General features: G+C 47.4%; 1 protein-coding gene across 3 annotated transcripts in view; it reads left to right on the top strand.

Annotated features, from left to right (window-relative positions):
* nav2a (neuron navigator 2a) overlaps positions 1 to 23,988 on the top strand; it is a 156,731-nt gene that overhangs the window by 61,824 nt on the left and 70,919 nt on the right. For all 3 annotated transcript variants that reach the window (XM_083760220.1, XM_083760219.1, XM_083760221.1), the window contains 5 exons: positions 6,624 to 7,878; positions 10,942 to 11,042; positions 11,694 to 11,802; positions 12,918 to 13,183; positions 15,196 to 15,370. In XM_083760220.1, the coding sequence (XP_083616346.1) occupies positions 6,624 to 7,878; positions 10,942 to 11,042; positions 11,694 to 11,802; positions 12,918 to 13,183; positions 15,196 to 15,370 (1,906 nt within the window). The remainder of the gene's footprint in view (positions 1 to 6,623; positions 7,879 to 10,941; positions 11,043 to 11,693; positions 11,803 to 12,917; positions 13,184 to 15,195; positions 15,371 to 23,988) is intronic.

The following is a 23,988-nucleotide window of genomic DNA, read 5'->3' as shown; positions in this document are numbered from 1 at the left end:
GCCTGCTGGAGACAATAAAGGAGTTGAGGGGAAGAGATGAGGCGAAGCAGGGTCCATTGTGAGTCCACAGACACAGTGCAGTGTGCTGATGTCAGTGGGACCAGGACTGTTACAGTACACACACTCCCTGCTCCGCTTTAATGCAAGGTGACAGTCTGTGTGCTCACTGTATATGACATACAACAGAAAGACAGAGTGTGTGTGTGTGTGTGTGTGTGTGTGTGTGTGTGTGTGTGTGTGTGTGTGTGTGTGTGTGTGTGTGCGTGTGCGTGTGCGTGTGCGTGTGCGTGTGCGTGTGCGTGTGCGTGTGCGAGTGCGTGCGTGCGTGCGCGCGTGCGTGCGTGCGTGCGCGCGTGCGTGCATGCGCGCGCGCGCACGTGCGTGTTTGTGTGCAACAGCCACGAACAATGGAACTCAGGCATATGCATGCAAAAATGCATTTATAAAATTACCATCATGCATGATTTTTATGTCTTCAGAAGTACGGTAATACATACCCATGTGTGCGTGCGCGCGTGCGTGCGTGGGCCCTGCAGACTCAGTGAATAGACAGCTGATGAGTGGGGCAGCTCTGTCCGAGTGTATTCATGTGGAGGAACTTTAAAAAGTTTCACTCGTCCTACACAAAGGCTGCCTGTCCCACTCACTTACCACAGGACAATGACTGAAGAGTGTGTGTGTGTGTGTGTGTGTGTGTGTGTGTGTGTGTGTGTGTGTGTGTGTGTGTGTGTGTGTGTGTGTGTGTGTGTGTGTGTGTGTGTGTGTGTGTGTGTGTGTGTGTGTGTGTGTGTGTGTGTGTGTGTGTGTGTGTGTGTGTGTGTGCGCATGTACGTGTGAATACCGTGAGTAAGCATAGGCTATAAGATGAGAGCTCAGTTATTTTAGGAATTAGACGTTAGAGTACAGTATGTACAGTAGGCTACAGTTGTCATCAATCACACACATAATTCAGCCAGCTAGCGTATACTTTAACTTACATGTATTGTGGTTTTGGGCATATGGTTGGTTATGCCGCGGTGTTTTTGCCAAGATAAAATACAGGGGTGCGTGACTGACATCCCTGCTGTTTCCTTTTACGTCTCAGCGGCGCATGTGAAGACCTTAGCCTCAGCGTGATCCCGTTGTACACAACCTAGTGAAGACCTTAGCCTCAGCGTGATCCCGTTGTACACAACCTAGTGAAGACCTTAGCCTCAGCGTGATCCCGTTGTACACAACCTAGTGAAGACCTTAGCCTCAGCGTGATCCCGTTGTACACAACCTAGTGAAGACCTTAGCCTCAGCGTGATCCCGTTGTACACAACCTAGTGAAGACCTTAGCCTCAGCGTGATCCCGTTGTACACAACCTAGTGAAGACCTTAGCCTCAGCGTGATCCCGTTGTACACAACCTAGTGAGACCTTAGCCTCAGCGTGATCCCGTTGTACACAACCTAGTGAAGACATTAGCCTCAGCGTGATCCCGTTGTACACAACCTAGTGAAGACCTTAGCCTCAGCGTGATCCCGTTGTACACAACCTAGTGAAGACCTTAGCCTCAGCGTGATCCCGTTGTACACAACCTAGTGAGACCTTAGCCTCAGCGTGATCCCGTTGTACACAACCTAGCTTGTGACTTTCGGCTTTGAAGCACAAACAAGTTATTATTCCCCGATAGATTAGTGAGTATGTTGGCGGCAAAGTGGAGTCAGTAGTTATCCCGCTGACTGCGAAATTAACCACTTGAACCCTAGCGAACCCTCTTCTAGCATGGACTTTAGGCAAACAATAGCAGATCAACAAGCTCACGCGCGCATCGCAACGTTGACATGATGTGAAGCTTGTAGATCAGCTATAGCCAACTGTAGACCCATTAACCCATTTTGATCTGAGATCAAATAAAAAAAATGCCTGTTTGAAATTGACAGTATTCTGAAAAAGCTATGTTTTTATGTCAGTCGTTCTTCGATTTTTCAAAAATAGTAGACCTACAAGCTCGTAGCGCGCCACTCGGTGGCGCGCTATGAGCTTGTAGATCTGCTATTTTTCAATAGCTAAAGCATAACCCGCCCAACATGGGTTAACATCCCGGTAGACCGTGAGAAGGTTTTGTCTGAGGGACTTGTGATGGCCATACGCCCACCACTAAACCCCCGTAATGCAGTTAGACCTTTTCCTGGAGCATTTGTTACTGTATGTGTGTGGTGGTCACATTGCGGTCAGGTCACAGCAGAAATGTTTGTAACTGTGCTGCTTGTGTCGGTGTAAATGACAAGAAAAATGGGGGGGAACAACAGGCAAAAGACTGGGTGACGGAGATAGATCTGGAAAGGCGTATGACTGTGTGGGATTTCACAGGGCAGGAAGTGAACTCGGTGGTCTGTGGTCGAGTCCCGAGGGCCTCTCCTGCTCTCTCCTGTCCTGTCATTTTCTTTGCCCTGATATCATTTGTAACGACCGTGGTAATTGAGCAGGTCAGACTTAAACGCTACAATGCTTCAAACGTGTTCCCCACCCCCCCCCCCCCCCACACACACACACACAGACAGCTGCGACCAGTGCTTTTCGTCTTCTCACACTGCTTTTTTTTTACACTGGTCACACCGACCGAATGTTTCATTGACCATGAAAACCGCCACCCAAAATTTAAGATAATTAACCAATTTTGGGTTAATGTTAGCATTATTATTGAAAAATAGCAGATCTACAAGCTCATAGCGTGCTACGAGCTTGTAGGTCTGCTATTTTTTAAAAATCGAAGAATGACTGACATAGAAACATAGCTTTTTCAGAAAAGTGTCAGGATGTAGAAGACGTTTTTAGAATCTGATCTCAGGTCAAAATGGGTTAAGGAAATGTCTGAATGAATGTCTGAATGAATGAATGAATGCATGTCTGAAACACTGTCACTGCTTCTCACTCACGGCACCAATCGCTCTGAATTTCCACACAGGCATTGACCATTATATTATGGAGGTCTTAACGAAGCCCTTTTTTTCTCTCAATTTAACAAATGTAACGCTGTTAATTCAATGTACGTATTAGTGCATTCATTTTCTCCATAGACTAATGCTGCATTGACATGCAATCAGGCAAGCGGTATATAGACTGCAAACCGGAAGTCATTTTAGTGCACGGCAGCAGGACGGTATAAACGGAACAGAAGGGCACGTTTCAGTGGAAGTTGCTCAGTGGCTGGTTTTGAAGCACCCGGAAGAACCGTCTATACTTCCACATTTTTCCGATTTGTGCCCAAAATGCGGAAGCGCAACGTTAAAGCCCAGCTGCACGGGGGTTTCCTCGTCATAACTCCACGGGTCCGCCTGCAGTCCCTCCTCTTACCACTAGGGCCCAGTGCTTCGAGGTTGGAGAGCCTCGCTGGGGCCTTGGTCATGACGCATCTCCCCATATAGGCCATGACTATATTTGCGTCAGGATGGATTTTCCGTCATTTCTGAATTTCCGAACACTTTTTTGCTCTTCCACCTACAGATCACAAGTCCACATCTCACAAAAATCTCACAAAATATTTATGCAAAAATGTTGATTTTTGCATGTTTGGCGATGAATCCCCACCTAATTGCCTTACACATTGTCACACATGGGGTGACTCGACATTGTAATTGGCTATCTAAATCAGTCGGAGGGGCCTATATTTCCGAAGGCCATCGAGACAACCACACCTTTCCCTATACTTGCCCGACGGGCAAGTGCCTCTGACAGCAGACTGATTACACCTCAAAATACATACATCAATAATATTATGATCTATTAAATCGCATTTCCCACACTGTAGATAATTTGGTGTTCATATATTAGAACGGGTAAGGACTAGTATTAAATACAGTAACACACCTTAACCAACTTCAACCCGGGGGTATCTATTTTGGGCATATTATTATAGACAAACATTTTCAGACAAATACCGCCATTAGGGCTAAAGTGGTTAAAGTTGCTCTTTGGCCCTGGCAACACACCTCGTGACCCAACTTTGGGGTCCCGAAACAACATCTTGGACCTCACCTGCATGGAAAACAGCAAACCGTTCCAGTCATAGTTGTCGGGTTCAATTCCTACAACAACTTACTACACAAACATTAAGTCTAACACAGGTTGGTCAATCTTTAGCTAGAATACCAATGTGAATTGTGACTTGTGTATGTAAGTTTGAAGGGTTAATAATAACGAGGGTGCTATGTCCACTGCCCCCGGCTATGACCTCTGACCCCAAAGAGTTGAAGATTGAAACGCGTCTACTATTTGGTGTTAAAGCCGCTGGGTCTGAATAGCAGTGTTGTTGTTTTTTGGCAGCAAATTTAGATTTTAGTTTTAGTCGTGGTCTCTTGAATAGTTTTCATTCGGTGAGATCCTGTAAGAACCCACTTTTTGGGTACCCTCCAGACTGCCGGGCCTGGCCGAGTATAGCGCCTGTTCCGACCTAGCTGGGTTTCCCACCGCGGGGGTCAGCGGGGGCAGCTTTCACCCTCTGTGTCCAGAACCTGTTCTGTCCTGTTCTGGACCCTTTTCATCTCCTGTTCTCTAGTCCCGTCCAAAACCCAGCCTGACCCCATTCAGTACCCAGGAGGACACAACGTACCACGCGGAACACATGAAAGATCCTTTTCTCTCTTCTCTCTCTCTCTCTCTCTCTCTCTCTCTCTCTCTCTCTCTCTCTCTCTCTATCTCTATATACTGTGACTGTCTGTGCTTTTATACTAATCCTTTCCACCCTTTTTTCGTTCTTTCTCTTTCTCTGACTCTGACCCTCTCTCTCTTTTTCTCTTCCATATTCTTTCCCTCTCTTTTTCCTTTCTCCCCTTCCCCTATCTTCATAATTACAGCTGCTCTCTCTCTCTCTCTCTGTCTCTCTCTCTCTCTCTCTCTGTCTCTCATTCAGTTTAGGCCCTCCAATAGGAAAGCGACTATTAGCAACCTGACCCACTTTCGAATCGCTAACTGCTAGCACGGCTAATTGCCTCCTAATCATTTCCTAATGGCTGCATTGTTTCAGGCTGCATTTGCTAAATACTAAACAGGAGAGGCGACAGGAGGTGGGTGGGGGGGGGGGGGGGATTGGGGTCTGTCACCAATTAGAACATGAAAAGACACCGTGAAATAAAGTACAAATAAAATAAAGATGAGGCACAAATGGGTTGAGGTAAATATTGGAGGTGAAATTCGTACTCAATGACCAGCCAAGCGTGTGAAAATGAAATTGCAGTAGTTAAAAGACTGAGCCAGAAGAAAAAGTCAAGCCTTTATAGCCACACTAGTTCTGTGCGTGCGCGTTTGTGTGCGTGTACGCGTTTGCGTGCGTGCGCGTTTGCGCGCGTGAGTTTGTGCGTGCGTGGGTTTATGTGTGCGTGCCTGTGTGTGTGTGTGTGTGTGTGTGTGTGTAAGGGCTGTGTTCCAGTTATGATTCATTCTGCCCAGTACAGTGTTCCATAACGCAGGCCCTCTCTGTCTCTCTCTCACTAGCAGTTGCTATTTGAATATTCAAATAAAACGGTCACATCCACGCACGCACGGCACACACACACATACACACACACACACACACACACACACACACACACACACACACACACACACACACACACACACACACACACACACACAGAACAACCTCTACACGCTCACACCTTTCTGTCCTTCTACCAACGAAGACTAGTATTTACTGGCTATAAGCACAAGGATTCTTCATCTTTTTTGTTTTGTTTGTTTGTCAATTTCTTGGTAAGTTTTCTTAAATCCTGTAGAATCACATTGGACTCTGACTTTGAAATGTGGTTATTTAAAAATGCAAAATAAAATGCATACCGGTAGTAGTTCCGAGATGAGTTTTTCTAGTTGTTATTTTTTATTTATTTATAGTTTTCTTTGTGGCTTTCGCCTTTATTTTATATATCTATCTTTTTTTATGGAGGGATAGACAGTAGGCTGACAGTAAAATGGGGAGAGAGATGGGGGGGGGGGGGGGGGTGACACGCAGTAAAGGCCGTCGGGATCGGGAGTGGAACCCGCGGCACACTGCCAGACTGGATTATACCAGCCAAGGTGCCTGGACCGCTGAGCCACGGCCATGTTGTTATTTAAGATGCACAGTTCTGTGTAGTGCAAGGCAACCAGCGGTGCCTTGGCAACCCGGGGGATGGCTGGATGGATGCGGCCACTAGAACGTGTCCATATAAGTCCGGACGCTCTGGGCTCTGCCTGCCTGGCCCGGACTTGAAAAGCTCTTCAGAACAACTTCTCATTGTTTTTATAAACAGTTTTGCGATTGGTGCCTCCCATTGTTAGTGTTAAAAGGGTTTGTAACAGTTTTCTCTACCAGAGGAGAGTGACGCCGCCGCCGCTGGCCTAGTATACACACAGGCTCGCGTGGCATGCGAGCCCATATAAGGCCACTCTGTGGGGGGTCTGTGATTAGAGTCTCACTCTGAGAGTAGGTTATACCGCTTGTTCCTGTCCTCACCTCCTCTCATCCTTCATCTTGTCCTTGTTGTCTTTGCTGCTCGAATCAAATCAAATGTCTCTCTCTCTCTGTCTCTCTGTCTCTCTGTCTCTGTCTCTCTCTCTCTCTCTCTCTCTCTCTCTCTCTGTCTCTCTCTCTCTCTCTCTCTCTCTCTCTCTCTCCCCATTCAGAATCCTCAGAGAGCATAGTGTCGCAGCCCGCGGCGATGACTGAGCCGTCGCCCGCTGCGAGCGCCTCCTCCTCCGCTACCTCGTCCCTGCACGCTCCTCCTCCTCCTCCTCCCGCGGCCTCCTCCTCGTCCTCCTCGTCCTCGTCCGGCTCCGCCTCCTCGTCGGCCATTCCGCAGCCCAACTCCTCCTCCTCCTCCTCCGGCAAGCCCTGGAGGAGCAAGTCCATGAGCTCCAAGCACGCCGGCTCGTCCCACACGCTGTCCGTCTCCAAGCAGGAGAAGGAGAGCTCCTCCGCCAATAAGGCTGCGCCTCCTCCTCCTCCCCCCGCGGAGGCTCCTCCTCCTCCTAAGGCGAGCGCTCAGAAGTCCATGCTGGAGAAGCTCAAGCTCTTCAACAGCAAGAGTGGGTCCAAGTCCTCCTCGGACCCCGGCGCCACGGCCAAGCGGCCCAGCGCCGCCACGGAGAAGGCCGAGGCCGGGTCCAACACCGACCCCCTGGAGGAGGACGACGGGAACGCGCGCCCGGGGGCGGGGGCGCCCAGCGGAGCGGCGGCTCCTCCCACCGCCCCCTCCATCACCAGCAGCCCCAAGATGGCCCTGCGGGGCATCGCCCAGCGCACCTTCAGCAGAGCCCTCACCGCCAAGAAGAGCTCAGCCAAAGGCCCCGAGAAGGACAAGGACCGCACCAAGGACAAGGACAAGGAGCGGGGCAAGGAGGCGGCGGCCAAACGCACCGACAGGCCAGAGCTCCGGGGGGAGGAGCCTAAGGAGGAGGCGGTGGCGGCGGCGGCCGTGGCGGAAACGGACGGCTCCGGCAAAAGGACTTCCAAAATCGCCAGCTTCATCCCCAAGGGGGGTAAAGCGGGCAAAAAGGAAGGCTCGGCCGCCCCGGCACACAGCGGGATACCAAAGCCAGGGGGCAACAAGGCCCCGGGAGGAGGGGGAGCGAGTGGGAAAGTGGCGGCGGGGGCCGCCAAAGAGGCCGGGGAGCGACCCCGGAGCATGCGCCTCGGCGGGGGGCTCGCCATGCACCGCGGCGGGGGTCCCCTGGACCGGGACAGCAGACACTCCAGCTCTACCTCCAGCTTGGCCTCCACGGAGGGCAAGGGTCCTCCTCAGGGCCACGGCGCCGCCCCTGTGGTCGGAGGTGGCGCGACACAGAGCACGGCCAGCAACACAGTCAGCGTGCAGCTACCTCAGACACAACAGCACCACAGCCACCCCAACACAGCCACTGTTGCACCTTTCATGTATAGGTAAGACTTTCAGAATGACTGAGGGCTCTACAAGCACTTGCATCTGTGTTGTTGTACACTGTACAGTATGTACATCTATGTTGAAAGTTGTGGTAAATATCTAAATCTATGATCGACATTAAACACTTAAAAACGTTATACTTTGTTGACCAGGATCCTCCAGGGGTCAATACTTCGTCTTTTTTTCCCTTATTTCTTTTTTTACTTCTGCACAAAATCTCCTCACCAGAAATAGACAATCTTACGATAACCCACTCCTTCAATCAATTTGTATCATCCTGCAGCCTTGTAGCTGAACTGGGGAAGGGGAGCGCTTGATTGCCTTACAAACACATGCCGTGCGGGCGTCTAAGCACCGCCCGGCTCATATGACTGTGAATGTGTGGCTCCAGGCAGCCCTGTAAAGACATCAAGCGCTATTCTACTGTCACAGTAGAATAGAATAGAATACTTGCCGAGTAAAACCAAGGACTGTCTAAAGAGGACAAGAAGCGAAGACCGTACGGGCGACGCCATGTTGCTCACATGGTGCTCCATGGAAGGAAAGAAACATGTGCAGTTGAGACCAAGGAAGCTGAAGGAGGAAGTGTTGGCTGCATAAAGCCCATTGCGCATGTTTCTTTCCTTCCATGGAGCACCATGGAGCAACATGGCGGCGCCCTTACGGTCTTCGCTTCCCGTCCTCTTTATACAGTCCTTGAGTAAAACAAGGAAGTGTTGTGGCTCTGGCTCCTGGTAACCTGAGACCTCTCGTGGCTTATTGCTTAAATCTACAAGCACGTAGCGCGCCACTTGGTGGCGCGCTACAAGCTTGTAGATCTGCTATTGTTTTTTAAATCGTTAAAATGTGGCCCAAATGTTTGAATATATTCTTTCACAGTGAACGTTTTTAACTCAAATCTTTGCTTCTGGAGGGTCCCTGGAACAACATATTTTCAGATGGGGGGTCCTTGACATGAAATATTGAGAACCACTGATATAGTCAGGCCTAAATGGGTTAATGACAAAAGTAATTTCCTGCTTAAAGACAACGTTATATTATATATAGAGTATGGAGATTGTTTCCAGAAAGGTCTTTTGAGGAATGCTCATCTCGTCTGGGTTCGGGACGGGTGATGTTCTGAGAAGGCCTCGTGCTTCATTCATCAATCCTTCTGACAGCCTGTTAGCCATCTGTAACCTGTTAGCCAAGAATGTGCCTTTCAGAGACGCCCTCCCCTGTACATGTTTGTGTTTGTGCACACTGCACAGGTCCACTGCATAGTGTGTGTATGTGTGTTTGCGTGCGTGCGTGCGTGCATGCGTGCATGTGTGCATGCGTGCATGTGTGCGTGCGTGCGGTCGTCACACATTATAAAAACAAAAGGAACATGTGGTCCAATGGACCCAAGGTAGTTATTATTTAGGCACAAGCTCTTGTTAATGCTTTTCGCTGTTTTCAATATTCATAAAACAAACTCACACTTTTTACTTTCAAAATGTTTCAAAAGTAGTAAATATAGGGGTTAGTTTTGCTATTTTATTCAAGGGTGGAGGTCCCTGCTTCAAGGGTGGAGGTCCTGCTTCAAGGGTGGAGGTCCCTGCTTCAAGGGTGGAGGTCCCTGATTCAAGGGTGGAGGTCCCTGATTCAAGGGTGGAGGTCCTGCTTCAAGGGTGGAGGTCCCTGATTCAAGGGTGGAGGTCGGAGGTCCTGCTCCATGGTGGAGGTCCCTGATTCAAGGGTGGAGGTCCCTGCTTCAAGGGTGGAGGTCCCTGATTCAAGGGTGGAGGTCCCTGCTTCAAGGGTGGAGGTCCCTGCTCCATGGTGGAGGTCCCTGATTCAAGGGTGGAGGTCCCTGCTTCAAGGGTGGAGGTCCCTGATTCAAGGGTGGAGGTCCCTGCTCCTCGGAATGAAGCCTTTCTTTTTTCTTTTTTTTTAATAATATTTTTTTATTTGGAAAAAGCAGTACAGTAACAGTATAGACAGCATTTCTCTGTATATACAAGGACACAAGTGCAATTCCCAGGATTTTGTTTTCACCCCCCCCATCCCCCCTCCAAGTGACTCCATCTCCAATGTCTCTGTATTATCCTCGCTTTCTTCAGATGGACTACATATGGCATCAAGTCAACACTTAACAGGGGCAACAGGGCAACAACATCGCTTCAGAGTGAATGAAGCCTTTCTAAGTAGCTCTCATTAGTTCTCTCGGCCACTTCCTCTGCCTGTGCCATGGGACTGGCCCTGTGCTGTACCCCTGTAGTGGGGTGCCCGCTATGTCAGAAGCCCCATGTGTCCTCCAGAATATACCCTGACCCGGTGCCTGCCCTCCCCGGGCCAATGCACCTCTATCTCTGGCACTTAAGGAACTTCCTCTGGTGCCATTTACCTGTCAGATATCATTACTGCCCAGATGTAATCACCTCTGCTTGTCAGAGAGGGGCCTTATCGATGTCAATCTAAAGCAGAGGTTCAGGAGGTTTCTCCTTTTGAAGGGCTGAAGAATATGACACTTACATCAGGAACCAATTATTTTTGATAATAATAATAACCTCAATAATATACTCAGACGATGCAAAGTATTTTAAGCAATACAATAGTAAAAACAAGAGTTGAGATGAATCTTTCAAGTTTTTTTTTGCTTGTTGACCCGATTCAGGTTAAAACAACATCAGGGTAAAACATGGTCAAGGCTGCATACCGTACTACTTGCCTTATAGGACGCTGAGTGTAAGCGCCACAGTTGCAGATAATCAAATTATACTGTAGGTGTGTCAATGTGCATTGGCAATACTGCTGACTTTACTACTGTCTATCTATGCACACCCAGGCCACTAATGAATGTATTAGCTGCAGCTGTGTCACTTACTAGCCTGCCATGTTTTAAATCTGCCATAGTTTTAGACAATCAAATCGGCACAGAACAGGAAACAAACTTGCCAAGATTGTGGAATTTTTTCAATGTCAATAATGTTTTGTTAAGTCTTTCTATATCCTCCACTGTGTTTGTTTGTGTGTGTGCCCTCCTTGTGTCTTTGAAATGTGGGTGAATGAAGTCTGATCTGGTCTCATCATGTCCCCAGATCCCAAACAGAAATGGAGGGCATTGTGAACGCAGAGATGGGCCCAGGTGGAGAGGTGCCCTTCAACAAGAACAGCCAGTCGTCCATCGAAGACCTCTCAGGTACACAGCAACGAAGAGGCAGTTTAACTATTATTGCCGCAATTCAGTGTTGTTTTCGTCAACTGATACTATGACGAAAATTGCTCGTCGACTACCTTTTTTCACTGACAAAAACGACATAAAGACTAAATGAAAACTAAGCCATGATGACTACAACTATGACTAAATATACTGTCGATTTTGTCAACAAATAAAAACTATAGACTAAAATGTTATGAAGGGATTAGTGAACAAGAGATTCAGTATACGTCATTTTACACTTTGTTGCATGCTGAAAATAGCAGATCTACAAGCTCACAACGCGCCTATTCCCCCTCACTGTATATGTTTTCTTTTCCCTTTGTGGATATTTGTACGTCTCTAAATGTTATGATGAATTGAACAACGTGGAAACAAGTATAATGCTTTATTGGGTCCACTCACAGTTGACAGTTTCTTGTATTGAGTTGTGCTCGGAATAATGTACTGTAATTCTGCAAACTGTTAATACTTCAATCAATCAATCATCCATCAATCAACCTGACATTACAGGTGTATTTGAACTCAAAATTACATGAAGTATATACAATTACTGTAAATACAAACATCGTCAACTAGATGCTTGGGGCCTGTTTACAGTTATTCTGATCCTGTGTTCCTGTCTCCATTCAGGTGAAGACCCGGAGACGAGGAGATTACGCACAGTGAAAAACATCGCGGACCTCCGGCAGAACCTGGAGGACACCATGTCCAGCTTACGGGGGACTCAGGTCACACACAGGTAGGACTGCTGTCCATCGCATCTGCAGTGCAAGCCTGCCACCCGGTGGCCGATTCAATGTATGGTCACATGCATTATTCTGACCTGGTAGTTTCTGGGCGGGAACCCACCTTTGCTGTTTTAAAGCATTATGTTATACTTTAGCTATTGAAAAATAGCAGATCTACAAGCTCATAGCGCGGCACCGAGTGCCGCACTATGAGTGCCGCACTATGAGCTTGTAGGTCTGCTATTTATTTTGAAATATCGTGAAAATGTGGCGCAAATCTTTTTATATATTTTTTTTCAGCCTGCTGTTCTGTGTCTGACTTTAAATGCAATTCTGGACGGGAACCCGTTTTGGTGTTTTAACTAAGCATTATTTAGCTATTGTAAAATAGCAGATCTACAAGCAAAAAATGGCGCAATTTTTTTCTACTCAGTCTGTGTCTCATAGGAGGGCTGTGGGCAGTTCAGAAACCGTCTTCCAGTGACATCATCGATGGGGAATACAACCTAATAGAAACTGCAGGCTTTCTAGTCCTGAAAAGTTGCAATGCGAAAATGGAAGCCATCGTTCTCACGATAATGAAAATCTAAAATTTTTTGTAAAAAGAAATCTTGTTTAAAAAAGAATCTGCCTAATGATGATGTCACTGGAAGACGGTTTCTAAACTGCCCACAGCCCTCCTATGAGACACAGACTGAGTAGAAAAAAATCGTGCAATTTTTTCATGATTATTAGTGAGGAGAGGACCTATTATATGAAGATGAAGTTGAAAAGTTGTGAAGTGGTCCTTTAATATTATGACCTCACAGTTCACCCAGTGGTCTAGCTTTCAGGCTGTCTCATGATTTTTCTAAAATAGCAGACCTACAAGTTCATAGCGCGGCACTCTGTGTCGCGCTATGAGCTTGTAGATCTGCTAAAAAATACATTTTAGTCGACTAAATCAGCCGTAGACTAAAATCCTATGACATTTAGTCGACTAAAACTAGACTAACAATAAAACATTCCCGGGTGACACAAAAAAGTGACTAAAAACTAAATGAAAACTATTCAAGAGACTACGACGAAAACTAAAACTCTAAATTTGCTGCCAAAAACAACCCTGTCCTCTCTCTCTGTCCTGCAGCACCTTGGAGACCACCTTTGACGGCGGCGTGACCACCGAGGTCAACACGGTCAGCGGAGGAGGCGGAGGCGGAGGAGGAGGAGGAGGGCGGAGCATCCTCAGCATTACCTCCTCCCGCCCCTCGCTGTCGTCATGGCGACTGGGCCAGTCCAGCCCTCGCCTGCAGGCCGGAGACGCACCCTCCACGGGCAACGGTTACAGCGCTGGACGCTGCAGCACCGGGGTCCAGGGAGGAGGAGGAGGAGTGGGACGCTACCTCTACCCAGGTAAGAGTTATGGTATGGTTTACCTAGTTAGTTAGTTAGTTTACTGGTCCAGGGAGGAGGAGGAGGAGTGGGACGCTACCTCTACCCAGGTAAGAGTTATGGTATGGTTTACCTAGTTAGTTAGTTAGTTTACTGGTCCAGGGAGGAGGAGGAGGAGTGGGACGCTACCTCTACCCAGGTAAGAGTTATGGTATGGTTTACTTAGTTAGTTAGTTAGTTAGTTTACTGGTCCAGGGAGGAGGAGGAGGAGGAGTGGGACGCTACCTCTACCCAGGTAAGAGTTATGGTATGGTTTACTTAGTTAGTTAGTTAGTTTACTGGTCCAGGGAGGAGGAGGAGGAGTGGGACGCTACCTCTACCCAGGTAAGAGTTATGCTATGGTTTACTTAGTTAGTTAGTTAGTTAGTTTACTGGTCCAGGGAGGAGGAGGAGGAGGAGTGGGACGCTACCTCTACCCAGGTAAGAGTTATGGTATGGTTTACTTAGTTAGTTAGTTAGTTTACTGGTCCAGGGAGGAGGAGGAGGAGTGGGACGCTACCTCTACCCAGGTAAGAGTTATGGTATGGTTTACTTAGTTAGTTAGTTAGTTTACTGGTCCAGGGAGGAGGAGGAGGAGGAGGAGGAGTGGGATGCTACCTCTACCCAGGTAAGAGTTATGGTATGGTTTACTTAGTTAGTTAGTTAGTTTACTGGTCCAGGGAGGAGGAGGAGGAGTGGGACGCTACCTCTACCCAGGTAAGAGTTATGGTATGGTTTACTTAGTTAGTTAGTTTACTGGTCCAGGGAGGAGGAGGAGGAGGAGGAGGAGGAGGAGGAGGAGGAGGAGTGGGACGCTACCTCTACCCAGGTAAAAGTTATGGCATAGTTTACTCAGTTAGTTAGTTAGTTAGTTAGTTAGTTACTAGTTTACTTAGTTAGTCGCTGCAAGAGTGCGGTCTAGCCAACACAAGTGGTGGGAAAAGTACTCAATTGTTTTACTTAAGTAAATGTACCCCAATACTGCAATTTAGAACTACTTTGTTACAAGTAACAAGTATGGAATTGAATGTACTTGAATGTAAAAGTACTCATATTGCAGAATGCCCCACTTCACAAGTTAAAAATGTGTACAAAGTCTATTGAAAATAGCAGATCTACAAGCTCACAATGCGTCGCAACGTGACGCATTGTGAGCTTGTAGATCGGCTATTTTCAAATGGCCCATTTATGTATAGGGTTGAAGTGGTTAATGTATGTTTTCTAATCAAAATTAAAATCTCCAAAGTAACTAGTAACTAAAGTTTTCAAATAATTGTAGTGAAGTAAAAGTACAAATTTTGGCTCTGAGATGTAGTGGAGCTGAAGTAAAAGTTCTGGAAATACTCAAGTGAAGTACAAATACCTCAAAATTGTACTTAAGTACAGTACTTAAGTAAATGCACTCAGTTACTTTCCACCATTGGCCAACACCAACAACCAGTAGCCCTGTCTACTAGTTTAATTTATTACATTAAATAAAACCAAAACACTAAAAGTAATACAAAAACCAACCTAAATTAGCAAACCCACGTTGAAAACGAATCAAAACTAACTGAAATTTCAAGAATTTCGTCAAAATAAAACAATGAAAATGTCTAATAAGTATTAACCCATTTTGGGCGGGAACGCCTTTTGGTGTTAGCATCATGTATGCTTAAGCTATTGAAAAATAGCAGATCTGCTACAAGCTAGTAGTAGGTCTGCTATTTTTGAAGAATCGTGAAAAGTGACTATCCTTGGGATTGTGGGTGGAGGGTGGGTGGGATAGCTGGGGATGGAGTTTTATTTTTTATTTTCATATTTGATATGTCTCTGTTTAATGCTTGCCCCTGGGTTTGTCAAAAAACTTGAATAAAAATAATTTGAAAAGAAATGAAAGTGTTTGAGAACGACTGACATAGAAAAACATAGCTTTTTCAAGAAAACAGTCAGGATTTAGAAGACATTTGCAGAATGGTTCCCAGGTCTAAATGGTTTAATAACCCGTACCCCAGGTCACCTCCGGAGGCAGCTTACGGGCCGCGGTGGTGCCCTGTCCAGCGTGGAGCTGGGTGAGCGGTCGGGCGAGGACCTCGACCTGGAGGGCATCGCCATGGAGGTCACCGGCTACATGAGCGACGGGGACGTGCTGAGCAAGAACGTGACGCGCGCTGAGGACGTCACCAGTGGGTAAGGGAGTCGTGTGTGAAATAGATATGGAGGTACTACAAACGTTCACTTTAAAACCCATTTTGGGGCGGGGGAACCCCATTTGGGGTTTTAAGCATTACAGTATGTTATGCTTTAGCTATTGATACAAGCTTGTAGCGCGGCACTCGGTGCCGCGCTACGAGCTTGTAGGTCTGCTATTTTTGGAAAAATCGTGAAAATGTGGTGCAAATCTTTGAATATATATTCTTTCAGAGCGAACGTTTTCAACTCAAATCTTTGCTTCTGGTGGGTCCCTGGAACAACGTATTTTGAGATGGGGGTCGGAGGCCAATTACATATCATTTTTGGGGGTCCTTCACATGAATGTTTGAGAACGACTGACATAGAAACATGAGGTTTTTCCGAAAACTGTCAGGATTTAGAAGACATTTAGTAGAATCGTCCTCAGGTCTATAAATGGGTCTTGCCAAGGAAGAAACATTGGGTTTGTTGCATTGTGTGAGATCCATGTTATTGCAGGTTTGTGCCAGAGGAGGGCAGTAATGCACCTTACCTCACCACCCCAACAACAGTACAAGTATCATGATCATGATATGACACAGATTATCTCCAGTAGCCTATAGTTAAAAAAAAAAATTATCCCACAGTTATCCATTGAGGTTGTTGCCGTCTCCGTTTCCACGGCCCCGCTGAACCTGACAACCTGTTTATTTGCTTATACCCCCAGTCAGTGTCTGTGTCGGAACAGGCCCCCTACATACCTTGGCTTGTCACACTCTGCAATTTAAACGCTATGGGGCTGTCATCCTTTTTTTTTATCAGATATTATGAAACTGTAAACGGTATAGCCCAGCTCTCCTTCAGATGCCAGAAGGACAGTTGCAGTGTCTTAGGTTTTAGTTTGGATTCATGTGAATATACGGTGGTTATGATGACACGGGTACAAGCCTACAAGGTCCATGCTGTATTGTTAAACATTATGTTATAATTTAGCTATTGAAAAATAGCAGATCTACAAGCTCATAGCGCGCCACAGAGTGGCGCGCTACGAGCTTGTAGGTCTGCTATTTTTGAAAAATCGTGAAAATGTTTATTTCAGAAAACTGGAGGATTTAGAAGATTTTATGTTTTATTTTGAGGTCAGGCCGTGCTGGACAAAATGGCAGACCAAACAATAGAATCTGCACACCGGTTCTTTAGCTCCAGTGATCTTCTCCAGGAGGAAGATCACTGTGATCTGATTTGTTCTTGCTTATTGTAAGTCGCTCTGGATTAAGAGCGTCTGCTAAATGCCTAAATTGTAAATTGTAAATTGATCAAAACATCCAATGGCAAATAGTTGGCTGGCGGCGGTGGCTCAGCGGTAGAGTGGCTGGATGGTAACCGCAAGGTTGCCAGTTCGAACCCTGTGGGCTCCCCCAGAGTTAGTGTCGAAGTGTCCTTGAGCAAGAATCTGAACCCCTGATTGCTCCTGATGTGCAGGTTGGTGCCTTGCATGGTTTCCACTGCCATCAGTGTATGAATGTGTGAATGTCTATGTAAAGCGCCTTGGATAAAGGCGCTTTATAAATGCACCATTTAAATGCACCATTTAGAACCAGTGTGCAGACTTTATATTTTAATGTATTATACCATTTGTGGCAGGAATGTATTAATGTGTTTTAGGGTTAGGGATTTAATTTTAAGGCATTTTGTTTGCAGAAGCGCCTCTGATACCACTACACAACCGTTCCACTCCCACTTAAGTATCATATCCCACCTTGTGTTTCAGAGTCGATTAAAAAAATGTCTTCTGAAAAACCCATGTTTCTATGTCCGTGGGGCTCAACCTTTTTCATGTCAAGGACCCCCAGAATCTATTGGGCCACGGACCCCCATCTCAAAATATGTAGTTCCAGGGACCCCCCGCAGAAGCCAATATTTTAGTTAAAAATGTTCGCTCTGAAATATATATTCAAAGATTTGTGCCACATTTTCAAGTTTTTTCAAAAATAGCAGACCTACAAGCTCGTAGTGCGCCACTCGGTGGCGCGCTATGAGCTTGTAGATCTGCTATTTTTCAATAGCTAAATTATAACATAATGTTTAAAACACCAAAAGGGGTTCCCGCCTAAAATGGGTTAAAGGAGAATTCCATGCTAGAAGGCTTTCTTACCTTTATTTGTAGTCGTTACCTACCAAAAAGGTCCAGGTGTTATTTTGTGCAAAAGTGCATTATTGGCCCCTAATATAAGCCCTCAATGGGGGTTGGGTTTTTCGTGCTAATTTGCTTATTTCCATCGAAATAAGTAGTAAAGTGTGCCGCTTGGGATACTATTTAAATTATGAAGAGAGGACATATACAACAAGCAACGTATATATGTTTTTTTTTTTATCCCACGATTTTGTAACCCATTTTTCACCCCTGTGTCAATCGTCTAATGTGATCCTGGGCTCTACACACCCTCCACCAACCTAGTCCCCATATATGGGGGACATGGGGAGAGCAACGGACTTGAACTCATGCTTCCTTCATGCCTGAGTGTCCAAGTTGTTCCTTTACACCTGACAGGGGGGAGTTTCCCTGGTTGGACGTAGCGCGTGGAAGGAACACGTTATTCCAACCAGTTCCTTTCCCCTCCATCAGGCGCCCCCGCTGGCCAGGGGGAGGCAGTTTAGTGACCAGGATTACTGCATGTTTTTTGTGAGGGTACCTACCCTAGGGGACACGGGAAGAACATGCAAACTCCACACAGAAAGGCCCTTTCGCCATATATATGTTTTTTGAGCGATGGAAATAAGCGAATTAGCACAACACCCCAATGCCCCATTCAATTCAATGCAATTCAATTCAATTCATTGAGGGCTTATGGTAGGGGGAAATAGCCAATAATGCGCTTTTGCACAAAATAACACCTGGACCTTTTTGGTGGGGACGTATAACAACTACAAATAAAGGTAAGAAAGCCTTCTAGCATGGAATTCTCCTTTAACTTGATACTGGTAATAACTTGTAAATAACAATAACAAACCATGATGTGAGTACAATCAATCTCCATCTTGAATCTATATGATCTATGATCTTCAGTCAGTGTGGCCCCTGTGGCGTTATACGACTAGACTTCCTATAGGGGGGTCTTTGTGAATGGAGGAGGAGGTGGGCTTGCTAAGTGCTCTTAGAGGTACTTGATATGCTTGAATGGGCGTCTGAGAGGACAAAAGGCAGAGCCACACCTGTGGGGCAGGTGAGTGAGATATATGGACAGGTTCCTTCCCCCTCACATGAAGAACCTGAGAGTTAAGCGGTGATGGAGGTGAACTGAAAACAACATGGTGTCTTCACAGGGAACGTACGTTCTGTAGGACAGGGGGACAGGTGCTGAGGTATAGCGATGGCAGATCATATCACTCGAGGTTAGAGTTAAGAGCACGCAGGTGGTTTTTAAAACGGTGATCTCTCTCTCTCTCTCTCTCTCTCTCTCTCTCTCTCTCTCTCTCTCTCTCTCTCTCTCTCTCTGACGACGATGGGGCGAAAACTATATAAAGGACGATATCCCTCTGAAACGTCTTGTCTGTCTGTCCGTCCGTTTAAAAGTGTGCATTTTGCCAGTAAAAGACAAAATCGGATTTATGTGTGTAACTATGTGGAAATGTAAGGTGTAATCCATACAATCTGGATATGAGCTGTGTACTGTGTACTGCACATCTAAAATTGTGCCTTAATTTGCACCATTGAGTCGCTCTAGGTAAGAGCATTATCTAAAACAAAAAAGGATTACTGGTGTGTGTGTGTGTGTGTGTGTGCGTGCGTGTGTGTGTGTGCGTGTGTGTGTGGGTGTGTGTGCGTGTGTGCGTGAGTGCGTGCGAGCGATGTGAAACGCTACAACCTGAGGGACAGGGGTGATTGATGGTGGGCAAAAGGAGCTCTTAGTTTTATGGACAGTGGAAATAGAGAGTAGAGGACTACCGGTAGATTATATTTCCGTAACCTCTGGGTAAAAAGGAGCAGTTAGGACTAGAAGATACGTGAGCTTCCATTCATATTCTGTGTCCTGTGTGTGAACATACATGTATATACATGTATATGATTCATTCTCTTTTTGCAGTAGTAGTGCATTTGTCATATCTGTATTAGAGCGTGTGTGTGTGTGTGGGTGTGGGTCATTTGGTGGCTTAACCATTTTAAAACGGACCTCCTTGCATCCCCCCACCACCACCTCAGGCCGTCTGACAGTAACCCCCCCCCCCCCCCCCCCCCCCCCCGTCATTCTAGGCACCCTGGTGGCTTTGGGAGCCAAGTGGAAGCATGGCTGTGTTGTGTATATCTCTGTATCGTCAAAGGAATGACGTCTGCTTGATTTATTTGAAAAATAAGTGCTTTCTCAAATGATCCTACAAACATAGACAGACAACATGACTGATGAAGCCTCATTTAGGATCAGGAGTCTGGAGGCCCACACACACACACACACACACGCACACACACGCACACACACACGCGCACGCACACACACACACAGCTTTCCCGGACCCCCTAGAGATCTCCCCCACCTCCCTTATAGATGCACAGTGCACACATACAGCTTCCCATTTACTTGGGGGTCTTTTGGCCACACCTCTCTACCCCCCGGGGGGGGGAGGCCAAACCTCCAGCTCGAGGAAAGCATGTGGAGCCTCTCTCTCTCTCTCTCTCTCTCTCTCACATACCAACACTGAGCGTCCACATACACACACACACACTTACACATTATGTTTCCCACTGACAGGGATATCCATGCACGCCACATTTACGCTTGCTTGGGCTGCATTGTGATAAAAATAAGCGGTCATTTTATGATATGATTTGCATATCCGAGGAGCACACGCATATACGCGCTAGATTAGGACTCAAACAGTATATTAAGCGGTTGGAATCGGATAGGCTACTTCTTGTTTTGAGGATCTTTTTTTTTCCTTCTTAAAAAAAAGAAATCTGTGTGGGATCTGGACCCGCTTGTTGTGGTTTGGAAGTGCAGGGTTTTTTTCTTCTTCATGTTTGAGGCAGAAAGGTACGTCTACCCTGTTCAACTCTCATCAGCATTCATTTCAGAGCTGCACACGTGATGATATGATGATGATGATACCTTTTTCACTGAATTGTGTCCTCTGTATTTACAGTAAAATGCATAGTTTTTTTAACAGGTTATTATCGTTGACATTTAGACGTCATCATTTAGACAGAGAGAGAGAGTTGCTATGGGATGCAGCTTATAAACTACTATATAGAGAGAGTTGCTATGGGATGCAGACTATAAACTATACTATATAGAGAGAGTTGCTATGGGATGCAGACTATAAACTATATATTATCTCATTTAGGCCTGACCTCGAGAAAAAAGAAAATAAATATTCTAAATCCTCCAGTTTTCTGAAATAAGCTTGAGCTTGTAGATCTGCTATTTTTCAATAGCTAAATTATAACATGTTTAAAACACCAAATTGGGTTCCTGCCCCAAAATTGGTTAAATATAGAGAGTTGCAGCTTATATAAACTATAGCGTCAAACCTGGGAATTCACTCTTTTGTTGTCCGCGTATTAACCGCTTGAGCCTGTGGTCAAAAGCATCTCTTTTGGAATGCCTGCCGGTTGCCAGATTTTGCACAAACCCCTCAGTCTTTCCTTCCTCCCAGGGCTCCCTCCCGGAGTTCTCTCAAGTCTTATAAACTGAAGTCTTGTTTGGACACGTTCGTTCAGGTAACTGCAACTGAAGGCTATGTGGGTTAACGGGCATCTGAAACAGCAGGAGGCGAGAGGCTCCGCCAGCCATTAGCGCTGAGGCAGTCAGTAATTGCGCGCGTGTGTGTGTGTGTGTGTGTGTGTGTGTGTGTGTGTGTGTGTGTGTGCGTGCGTGCGTGCGTGCGTGCGTGTGTGTGCGGTCAACTTCAAGGTGACATTGTTTGAGGGTGATGGATGTGGAGAGGAGGGGAGAAGCTACCCCCCCCCCTGCTGAGAGCATAGCTCCTCCAGAGGGGGAATCAGACTCTGCATGGTGCTCGCATGCTAAAAATGCAATTTGATGTAATAACGGTTACATCAACTAGCCGGTGGGTTGGGACACCAAACATGGGTTGGGAGGTGTTCTGCCAGGGTCACACAATAAGCTTTAGTAGATAGTAAATACAGTAGATAGATGAGAGAGAGAGAGAGAGAGAGAGAGCAGGTGTTGATTTTGGCTGTGTACTGTATGCCAAAACTGGTTGAGCCACAAAGAGCTTCCCCCAGCACAGAACAGCACAAATAGCCTACAGCAGCAATACTGTGTTATTACAGTTCCCTTACCTGCTGTGTGACCTATGAACCCCATTCCAGCCCGTCTGAGATCCCACTGATCTATAATATCTTAACCTGACCCGTGTTATTTGCTGTGTACCCTAGCTCCCTGTACCCTAGCTCCCTGTACCCTAGCTCCCTGTACCCTAGCTCCCTGTACCCTAGCCCCCTGTACCCTAGCCCCCTGTACCCTAGCCCCCTGTACCCTAGCCCCCTGTACCCTAGCTCCCTGTACCCTGTACCCTAGCCCCCTGTACCCTAGCTCCCTGTACCCTGTACCCTAGCTCCCTGTACCCTAGCCCCCTGTACCCTAGCTCCCTGTACCCTGTACCCTAGCTCCCTGTACCCTAGCCCCCTGTACCCTAGCTCCCTATACCCTAGCTCCCTGTACCCTAGCTCCCTGTACCCTAGCCCCCTGTACCCTAGCTCCCTGTACCCTAGCTCCCTGTACCCTAGCTCCCTGTACGCTAGCCCCCTGTACGCTAGCCCCCTGTACCCTAGCTCCCTGTACCCTAGCTCCCTGTACCCTAGCCCTGTACCCTAGCTCCCTGTACCCTAGCTCCCTGTACCCTAGCCCTGTACCCTAGCTCCCTGTACCCTAGCTCCCTGTACCCTAGCCCTGTACCCTAGCTCCCTGTACCCTAGCCCCCTGTACCCTAGCTCCTTGTACCCTAGCTCCCTGTACCCTAGCTCCCTGTACCCTAGCTCCCTGTACCCTAGCTCCCTGTACGCTAGCCCTGTACCCTAGCTCCCTGTACCCTAGCTCCCTGTACCCTAGCACCCTGTACCCTAGCTCCCTGTACCCTAGCTCCCTGTACCCTAGCTCCCTGTATCCTAGCTCCCTGTATCCTATCTCCCTGTACCCTAGCTCACTGTACCCTAGCCCTGTACCCTAGCTCACTGTACCCTAGCTCCCTGTACCCTAGCCCCCTGTACCCTAGCTCCCTGTACCCTAGCCCCCTGTACCCTAGCTCCCTGTACCCTAGCTCCCTGTACCCTAGCCCCCTGTACCCTAGCCCCCTGTACCCTAGCTCCCTGTACCCTAGCTCCCTGTACCCTAGCTCCCTGTACCCTAGCTCCCTGTACCCTAGCTCCCTGTACCCTAGCTCCCTGTACCCTAGCTCCCTGTATCCTATCTCCCTGTACCCTAGCTCACTGTACCCTAGCCCTGTACCCTAGCCCCCTGTACCCTAGCTCCCTGTACCCTAGCCCCCTGTACCCTAGCTCCCTGTACCCTAGCTCCCTGTACCCTAGCCCCCTGTACCCTAGCTCCCTGTACCCTAGCCCCCTGTACCCTAGCTCCCTGTACCCTAGCCCTGTACCCTAGCCCCCTGTACCCTAGCTCCCTGTACCCTAGCCCTGTACCCTAGCCCCCTGTACCCTAGCCCTGTACCCTAGCCCCCTGTACCCTAGCTCCCTGTACCCTAGCCCCCTGTACCCTAGCTCCCTGTACCCTAGCTCCCTGTACCCTAGCCCCCTGTACCCTAGCTCCCTGTACCCTAGCCCCCTGTACCCTAGCTCCCTGTACCCTAGCTCCCTGTATCCTATCTCCCTGTACCCTAGCTCACTGTACCCTAGCCCTGTACCCTAGCCCCCTGTACCCTAGCTCCCTGTACCCTAGCTCCCTGTACCCTAGCTCCCTGTACCCTAGCCCCCTGTACCCTAGCCCCCTGTACCCTAGCTCCCTGTACCCTAGCTCCCTGTACCCTAGCCCCCTGTACCCTAGCCCTGTACCCTAGCTCCTTGTACCCTAGCTCCCTGTACCCTAGCTCCCTGTACCCTAGATCCCTGTACCCTAGGCCATGTTAATCTAATTTGACTGCAAGCTTATACAAAGAAGCTCTGTCTATAAGCTCCTTTCCTACCTTGACAGCGCTCTACTGTCTGTGTGTGTGTGTGTGTGTGTGTGTGTGTGTGTGTGTGTGTGTGTGTGTGTGTGCGCGCACACGCGGAGCGATAACTCAGACAGAACGTATTTCATCAATAATTCTGTTACAGGGCTTGTTTTCTGTCTCTCTTCAGTTTGCGACCAGAACCAGAACCAAGCCATGCACAGTTCCACACTTGTCTGCGGTGGAAAGTGCTCAGAGTCCCGCATGGACAGCCCAGCCTATGAGCAAATGTTTAGTTAAATTAGGAATGGGGTCCAAAAGAAATACCCATCTGTATTTTGTTAAATTAGGAATGCGCTCAAAGGATAAATATTTTGGCGAATTAGTCTGTGTTGTTTTAGTCCAAACGGGGCATGTTGGTTTTAATGTTTGGGGCCTCTTCATTCAAACAGCTTCTAACTGTAAGTCTTACCGGACGGTTGGCCTGGCTGTGACGGCATAAGGCAAATCAAATG

This window comes from Protomyctophum parallelum (genome assembly GCF_964188405.1).
Source record: "Protomyctophum parallelum genome assembly, chromosome: 2".
Classification (NCBI taxonomy): domain Eukaryota; kingdom Metazoa; phylum Chordata; class Actinopteri; order Myctophiformes; family Myctophidae; genus Protomyctophum; species Protomyctophum parallelum.
This window is presented reverse-complemented; position numbering and strand designations above follow the sequence as displayed.